The following is a 9,318-nucleotide window of genomic DNA, read 5'->3' as shown; positions in this document are numbered from 1 at the left end:
GAGCTTGTCAAAACTTGGTTTCCCGTTTTTGTTAAGAAACTGCTGTAAAAAAACGAGGTTGCATTTTTAGTTCTAGAGCAGGCAACGAATGCCCTTTTAATTATGTTTTGCAAGCTTTATTTAATTATCATACTTAATTATTTGAAAATTACTGAATGGATTACAAGAAATCGTTGTACAATAAACCAACACTTTTTATTCCTACATTACATTATTAAGACTGATATCATAAAAATTAACCAGTGTTAAATATAATTTTTTAAACAATTTAGTAAAATAAAACCTGGATAAAATATAAGTGTAAGAGTATAGAGCATAGTTCCGACGAAAATTGACCTCTGCATATTGTTTCCCAGTTGTTTGGGAGTCTGAAGAGCAGAATCCAGGAGCAGAAATCGTGATGGGACTGACTCCTGGTTTGGGTTTTCGGTTTTGGGGGGACTGAGGCTGCAGATTCCGCCGGCGATGGAGCAACACTTGCCCGAGTTGATTTTTGCATATTCGTGATAGCGACGGCATTAGTCTCCAGTGAACTGGCACATAAAAGCACAGTTATGGACTGATTGTCGGGAACGCTATCCGACGAACGTTTAAATTGCCAGACATCTTCCCTCCTCCATTCGATTCGATTCGGCCCGTGATCCCGTCCACTGCAGGCAGCAAGTGTTAGTATTTCAAACTTTTGTTCAATAAGATTTATATGACTGACAGTTCGGGGTGGCAACCAAAATCCAGAAACCCGGCACAGTGCGGCAAAAAACAAGTTCTGATTTTCGATTCCTGCTGCTTTTTTCTGATATCTAGCTGAAGTTCCCACAGCCCTATTCCCTGATCTGTCTCTCTGTTTTTTTTTCTATTGTTTTTTCTTGTTCACAGCTTAACTGCGCGCCGTCTGAAATCCTTGTTGGTCCGCTGAAAAAAGAGCCTTCTCAAATGTTGCATTTTTGGCTAAAGTCTGGATTGCTTCAATGAGCTTTAATTGGATAGATTTTTACTACGATTTCATTTGTTTTCAAAAAGCTTTTCAACCCGATTCTTTCTATCAAACATACTCTAAGGAATAAAGCATTTTGGGTATGTTAACAATTCAAGCCATTAAGAAAAGTTTTATTGAAAAAAAATAATGATAAAGCACCCGTGTACAGCCTGACCTTCTTATGTATTAACTGATTTACATAGAAATACAATTTAAGGTACCCACATTTTATTCTCTTGTAATGTTTCCAACTGCCGTTATGGGTTTTTTTTATCTCTTGAAGGCTTAAATCCACTATCCAATTACCAGAGCCCCCCATCAGCAAATCCATAGAATCTCGGCAAACAGAACAAGCGAATCGCAACAGTCTGCGTGGAGATAATCCTCTAAAGATTCTGAAGAGATACGCAGATACTTGAGAAATAACGCGCCATTTTCATTGTTGGCTTACGTCGCTGGTATGTTATTTTGCCCGGTGGCATATTAACTGCATCACGAGCCACTCGAAACGCAGCCAAACCATCCATTCAACCTCGGCCTCTCCACTAAACTATACACAGATACACCCGCACACCGATGCGACCAGGATATACGACCACACTGACAACAATGCGGAAGGGACGAAAGGATGCAAGGAGACAAATCGAGGGAGAGAGACAGAGAAAGAGGACAACCAACCACGAAGCCAATACATAGAAATTCCTCGACTAGGCGGCTGTTATTGAAACCACTCGAGCGCGAACTGTGAGTGCTAAAAGCGGGAAAGGATCTGTAGTGGGATATAGGGATATTGGAGGAGCAGATCGGAACGGAGCAAAGGGAATAAGTGGGAATTCCGGGGGCGGTGAGCAAGTGCACACCTTGTCCGCATAGGTCTACAATAATTGCCTGCACTTTAAGTGCGCCATTAGTACTAAATTACAGACAGCCGGCCAACCAAGCGGCAGCTAACGGCGCGGTCTAATTACGCGCTCACCTGCAGCTCCCTTAAAGCCTCCTCTTTTGCCGCCCTCTTTTACCACCCACTTTCACTAACCCTTCACCCACTTTCAGAACATACACAACCCAACCCAACCCAACTCACCCCACCCACTGCCATCCCATCAAAGCAGCAAATGCAGGAAAAAGTAAAGTGCGCTAATGGCAATTAGAAGTTTACCCGAGTGCAGTCAAAAATTTTGTAACGGCTGCGCAGCGGAAAACTGGGAAATGGAAAATGGAACCGATGCTAAAGCTGAAGCTGGCGCTGCATTATTGAACATTTGGCTAATTGCCGTATAATTATTGCAGTTAAAAAATTTAACACAACGCCAGGCGTTGGCGGTGCTTTTCGTTTTGGTGTTGCTATTGGGGTTAGTGTAGTTGTTGGCCATCCTTGACCGTAGCTGAAACTCCATTTGGCCAGGTCATTGTTACACTTGAACATGCTAAATTACGTATATGGAACGTTTGCGAAGCAAAGTTCGAGCGAAAGCCACAAACATTTGCATTGCGTTGGCCAAGACAGACAATCTTGGGAGTTGTACACTGGAGGTGATGGAGCACAAGTTCAATTTGAAGTGTTATAAGAATATACTCAGTTTATACTCTTCTATTACCAAATTAAATATTAAAATAAGTTAATTAGGCTATATTTAAAAAAAATGTTAGTACAAACCAACAAAAGAGAATTTTGAAACAACATTAGATCTAATTTAATCATATTTGATTCTGTATATTTATTTATTTATGAATTAAAATAGTTCCATATTTATTACATGATTCAAGGGTTTTTTCTCAGTGTCCAGACGAAGAAGGAGTAGTTGCACTCGAGCAGTTGAGATGCATGGCCGCATTATGCAGTTGCAGTTGCATTGGCTCCCATCTAATGCAAATATTATGGCAAAATCTCATAATTAAGATAAGCAACTCGGTTGAGTGGTTTTAATGAAAATCAAACAATTGCCAAATGCAACAATAACAGTGACACAACAAGGGGTCAGGGGGTTGTAAGAGGGGCGGAAAGGGTTTAACCGATGCATCCTGGAATGGTAACCATAGCCGCTCTGTCTGCTTCGGTTAATATTTAATTAATGCTTAGCCCGTGTTTGCTAATGGCTGGGCACTGCTGCCTCTATTGCCATGGGTACCTGCATAATTATTTCGCCAGTATTTTGGGTTTGACCAAATTTTAGTCCTAGTTCCTAGCCACTCACTGCAGCGAATTCAAAGGGAATTCGATGCCAAGAGCCTGAAAATGATCACAATCCCACAGTCTGACTAACGAACCCCGTTGTTAACCAATTAAACTCAGTAAATGTGTACGGCTTACGGTTTTTATGGATTTTCTTTTGTATTAATTGGGTATAAAACTGGTTCAGGTTCAGGTCAAATTATGTTATATTCTCACAGAAATTTTGTTTGTTTTATTTGCAAATGGCGTATTCTGTTATATTTTTAAAAATAAAATAATGTTATAATATTTTTATTCCTGTATTTATAATTGGAGGGGCACGGATTTGGTGTCCAAATAAATTTTATTCCAATAGTGAATGGAGAAAAAATGTCTGTAAAATGTGAGAGTAAATATTTTTTGTTCAATAAAAAAAAAACGGGACAATTACAACGCAAGGTGCAAAAGTTTAAAAGTCGTATATTTCATTAATATTTAATTACCGTTTTTCTTATAAGTAGAACTATTACAATTAGCCAGTAAAAACTAAAGTTTTTTTAAAATTCCTAATTTTTGATCTTAATCCGCCATCATGCGTAATCGAATCGTGAAACTGTGACGCGATAATTGGGAGGAGAAAACTGTGTCGCAAGGAAAGCCTCGACGGGGAGGGCTTATAATTAAGGCTTAATTGAACGGCGCAGTCGTCACGTAAGCCAGTTAATGATGCACACGTTACTCGCCTTTGACACGGCATGATTTCACCGTAAACAGTTCGCCAAAATATCCCCCTGCCCCTTCTCCTCCCATGGTTCTTAACCCTCTCGGAAGCGACTTTAGTTTGGGGCTAGGTAAGCCAGATTTTCACCTAACTCCATTAAAACATTTGCATTGCGGACTTTTCGAGGGCATTGTGCAACTCACATGACAAGCGCTTGTTTTGAGGTCCTTTTGTGTCGCCTCGCCCGCAGACAGAGCATTGTTTGAGATATACTTTATTGCGAAAACCCGAAAATCCGAAAACCCGAAAAGTTGAATATGCAATTCGGTGTGCATATTAACCCACAAGTGTTGTTGGGCAGTCGGTGCGGGTCGAGAGAAAAGTTACAATTTTTTGGCCCAACTATTTAGCATAACGACGGGCACTCATTATGAGGCAATGTCCCCAAAAGACGGGGGCGTTCTCTCAACTCAACTTTATTTGCCCAGTGTATTTGACCCTTGGTGTAATTTGGGGGAGCCGAAGGAGGAAAAGGAAAAGGAACTGAAGCTATAGTTGTCGGAGCTGGAGGAACTGGAGGAGCATCAGGAACAGAAACAGGAACAGGACAAGGCGGCTGTTAGCCGAAAGCAGCTACCAAAGCACCGGGCACGTAAAATATGCGCAGTTGTACACCGGGAGTGTATGCCAGAGATCACTTGACTATAAACGAGATTAAAAATTCAATTACGTTGGAGTTGGAAGCTGCATCGAGTAGCAGCAAAGAGCGCAAAAAACACCCAACGAGGGCAAAAGCATGGCAAAAAAAAACATGGACAGCTAAAGTTGGCCCAAGCTGAACTAACAAAAAAAAAAAAAAAAAACAATCATGATGGCAAGAATATCACAGTGATGCCGAAGTTTAAAACACACTAGTGAATAACTCAATCTCCCGCATAATAACTACGTTGCTAAAATATGAATTACAAAAGTATTTGTTTGTGTTTATTTAAAGTTTTTATGAGGATAAGCTGGGAAATAAAATATCCATTTGAACGTGATCTGCAAAAAATGCACTTTTAATGACCAACCTCTCTGTACTGAGATTTTTATGGGAAACAATATGTTTATTTTGCTGAGATTCAATAAAAAAAATCGTTTTGTACAATTTAAGCAAATAGGATCGTCAGTTACTTAAAAAACAAGAAAAGCATTGATAAATATATTTTTAAAAATTTTCAAAAAGTTTCCCATATAAAGATTTTTCGAATTCGGAACTATAATAGCAATACTCTTCTAGAGGAACCATAAAAAAGGAGAAAGACAAACGCCATGGCTCTGGCATACGCTCTCAAGTCAAAGCTGGCCATACGGTGGTGCAGCCAGTTGGGGAAAAGGGGTTCTCGGGGGTCAGAGGAGCCCAACCGAGTGGAGCAGGTGAATCGCTGGACACAGAAGTGGTCAGTGGCGGCGACGTTGTCGCAGCCAACGGAAGTTGACAACAATTTATGTGCCTGAAACGGATACAATTTACAAGCCGAGCAGCGATGGTCCGCTGACTGTGCACGTGTAGCCGTGTAGAAGAGGTGAGTGTCGAGAACCGGGTGCTGGGTGCCGGGTGCCCACTGTACAGGTGCGGCCATGGCCAAACGCCAGGGCACCAGGACCGGCACCCAAAAACTTCAAACGGAATTTTGTGTGAGTACTTAGTGCAAAGTGGCTAGGGACAGGTTTCCTTTTTGCGTATGTGTGGATACACTTAGAAAAAAATAAACAAAAAAATTCTGAAATATTTTCTTAGTGAAAGTTAGTTTATTTTGAGTCACCTAAATAACATGGAAGAAAACTGTACATGTTGCAGTTTTCTTCCATAGAATTTATCCAGAAATAACATCAAATAACTTTACTAAATTTTTTGTCGCACTAAAAATATTTCAAAATGTATAATATTGTATCAAATAGTTAACTGAATTAAAGCTTTTAAATAAAATAAAATGTTAAGAACAAAAACATTTAGAAGGTCATGTCGTTTACTTTCATATCTACCTTCTATTAACGTTCATTTTTGTCAAAAAAATGTTCCTAAATGTTGCAAATGTTTTTTAAGCTTGCAGAAATCTTTTATTTTCCCGAGTGCGTATGTGAATCGCATTTTTTCACTCCACTTTTCCGCCCACCGCCCCCTTTTCCAGTTGTTAGGGGCAACAGCCGGAGTCGAGTCTGCCTCAGTCGCATTTCCAGGCGGAGAAAAACGAGCGAAACATTTGAATTTCGTTTCAAGTTGAAGTTGATAAAAAGCCAGTGATTTAGGGCGTGTCCTGGTGCTAGCAACGGACACAAATTTGGGTTCACTTTTTCCGCCGGACTTTCCCCCGAAAGTCCCTCTCTACGGCTCTTTTATTCCGGCCAGGTAGCTGGCAGACCAGTTGAAAAAAAAGTAACCCGCAATTAAGATAAAGTTTTTTTTTTCCAACGATATTTTTAACTCGGTAATTTTTGTGTACTTTGCCCAAAGTTCTTGGGAGTGGGCGTGGCTCTTGGATAAAGCTTTTCGGGGGCGGCGACAGCGTTTCAAAAATAAATTAACTTAAATGCCTTTCATTTAATCAAGCAGCGAAAGGGTGTTAATAAAGGCGTAAGAGCAAAAAAAACAAATGCTAATTCTCGTTTATACTGTGTGGGATGATGGGTGTGCTAGCTATATATGATGTATATTCAGTTGAACTAGCCCACGCTCTCCAAATCTCAATTACAATCTGAAACCTATAATTTGTATGCAAATCAAGATCATACGTTATCAAACCGTTGAGATAATCATACCGATTCTGTTCTGACTTAATTTTATTTTTTAATTATAAAAAACTATTCAACATGACAATCATACTTATTGTTGAATATAGTTGATTTCAACTGTATAAACAAACTGTTATCAGCTGAGCGTTTTCATCAGCAAATTAAAGTGATAACATTCACACATTGTTTCAAAAGTTGATAAGCATTAAAAGCGGAGACGGTGTTCCCCAACAAAAACGTCAGTAATCGTAAAACAATAAACATTCGATCAATTAAACTATATATTTTTCTAGATAAGGCTGATATGACAACAAGGTACTTAAAACAGTAAACAGCAAACATAGAAACAAAAGCCTTTACTGCTTTTTAATCTTATCAGCGTGGGGGCACTTTTGTTTCTTGCTCCCTATCAATTTAAGAGATAACTTTAGGATGATCAAGGTGGCGATAAGAGGAACTCCCAAGATCACAGCCCAAGTGTCCAGACTGTGGAGCTGAATAAAGTTGAGGTCTCTGGAGGCAGCTCGCAGATGGGGAGCGCCTTTGTGCCTGATTATATATTCCGTCCACCAGATAGCGCGATCCAAAGATGTTTGTGGCTGATCGCGATATCGCTCCGAAATGGCAGCAGCTGCTTTGGAATAACTCGGGTCGGTGAGCAAAGTATTGATGGCTTTTTCCAGTTCATCTTGCTTGAGGTTATTGAGATCCAATCCTAAACCGAATCCATATCGCTGTGCGCGCTGGACATTCATGTGTTGATCGTAGAAACACGGCAATCCCAGAACGGGTTTGCCAAAGTAAACACTCTCTATTTGACTCAACAAACCGCCATGAGTGATGAACATCTTCACATTCGGATGGGCCAGAATATCGGGTTGCGGATACCATTTCTGGATCTGTACATTAGCTGGCTTTCCCGGCATATCATCATTCTCGAATTTCCACAGCACTCGCTGCTTTAGTTTGGCAAAGGTTTTCAGCAAAATATCACGGGTTTCCTGAGGCAGATCTTTACTCTTCACATTCGAACCCATCGAGAAGTATATAACACCATTCGGGGCACTCTCAATAAATTGCTTAATGTTCTCGGGCAAAGGTTTTGGCTTGTGCGAAATTTGCATTCCACCAACCTCGATCATATTGGGCAAATAGGGTCGCGGATGACTTAATGAAAAGTGCTGACCCAACAGAACCATGGAAAAACTATCCATGACCTCCTCCATAGTTTTCTTTGCATTCGGGAAATACTTCTTGTATAGTTTCTCCATCGCTGGCAGGTGAACGAAGTACCGATGAAGGTCCTCCACAACGACTTCATAGTGATTCACCAAACGTTCCCAAAAAGTCATCTTATCGGTGCGTGGAGATGTCACCAATGGGTTATACGATATTGGGGATATATTTCCAACAGCCTCATCAACTTTTCTATCCGTTCCGAAGCTAGAGAATCCGGCCAGGGTGGCATTGAAGTGCTGGGCCATTCCATAAAGGGCTTCCATTTGGATCATCTCGGCCAAAACTAGATCGAAAGTTTCCCCAGAGTTTAGGAGGTTTTTAACACCTTTGTCCTGCAAGGTGACCTCAGTGAAATTCGATATGATGAATTCCAATGCATTTAGTTGCTGCCATAATGTCGATTGAGTAATCAGTTCCATAATAGCTGTAAATTACAAATAATACAAATATAAATTCGGTTTAAAACTGTATGGTTTTTAGTAATTTCGATTAATGTTGTATTATTTTAGCTAATTTTTCACGTTGAACTATAAGAAAGTAAATCTTGTTTATAATAAAATGATTTCTTTACTTGAATGATATAAATGTTTATTTATTTAAATCATCACACACCATCAGCATATTCATGCACTTTGAAAGCCTCAATGAAGCGCATGTTGGGCGTTTCCTTGTTTTTGAACGTGTTTATCACTGTCACTTGGTGACCCCGAGCGGCCAGTGCCTTTAAGTAGGTCTCCATAAATATGTACTGCGAGCGACCGGGAAATGGAAGAGTAGCCAAAATCTTCGCGCTTTCCGTTTCGAGCGGTTGAGCGCTCAACGCGCAAAACACAAACGCGATCACAGCCCAGAATCTCATAGTTACTAAACGAGTCTCTAGCAACGACTAATTGGAGAGATCAAAAAAGCGACTGCTTATATACGCTGAGCTTTTACTGATAGCGAGCGAGCTTTTTAACAAATATGCTCCATCATGCTGATTAAGGAAATTAGCTTTTGCATTTTCATCGTTTTAAAAGTACTTTAAAGGGGTTTCCTTAGTTAGGGTAGTCCATGTTAAGATTGTTACTCTTTTGATTATTACCACCCAACCCATATTATCTTTATTAGTTCAATGAGATGATGAAATAGAATTTCTTAGCGTGGCGAAAAAACTATTTCACATTTTGATTTAAGATTGCCAAATATGTTTGAGTAAGTTTCTAAAAAACGCTCCTGGTACGTAAGGGAACCATCGCCCCGACAAAGATGTTCAGCCTAATCTATTATAATCCGGTATAGGTATCGGCACGTATTGGTACGCCGAACAGGTTGTTTGGCTTATTAAAAACTCTTTTAATATATGTTGCTAAGTTTGTAAGATTTTAAATAACATACAACTATTTTGATTTAATAACTCTTGAAATGCTACCCATTTTATTAACAATTTTATTTCACAAAATGAATGAAATTTAATAA

General features: G+C 39.8%; 1 protein-coding gene across 1 annotated transcript; it reads right to left on the bottom strand.

Moving 5' to 3' along the window:
• Window positions 1–6,884: 6,884 nt before the first annotated feature.
• LOC108092195 (UDP-glucosyltransferase 2) lies at window positions 6,885–8,733 on the bottom strand. Its single transcript, XM_017191722.1, has 2 exons — window positions 8,473–8,733; window positions 6,885–8,284 (listed from the first exon to the last, which is right to left on the bottom strand). Exons 1-2 carry the CDS (start codon window positions 8,717–8,719, stop codon window positions 6,978–6,980), a joined length of 1,554 nt encoding a protein of 517 aa, XP_017047211.1. The 5' UTR covers window positions 8,720–8,733; the 3' UTR covers window positions 6,885–6,977.
• Window positions 8,734–9,318: the final 585 nt, after the last annotated feature.

Source organism: Drosophila ficusphila, unplaced genomic scaffold, assembly GCF_018152265.1.
Source record: "Drosophila ficusphila isolate 14025-0441.05 unplaced genomic scaffold, ASM1815226v1 contig_791, whole genome shotgun sequence".
NCBI classification, from domain to species: Eukaryota; Metazoa; Arthropoda; class Insecta; order Diptera; family Drosophilidae; genus Drosophila; species Drosophila ficusphila.
Note: the sequence above shows the minus strand (reverse complement) of the source record. Positions and strands in the feature narration are given on the sequence as shown.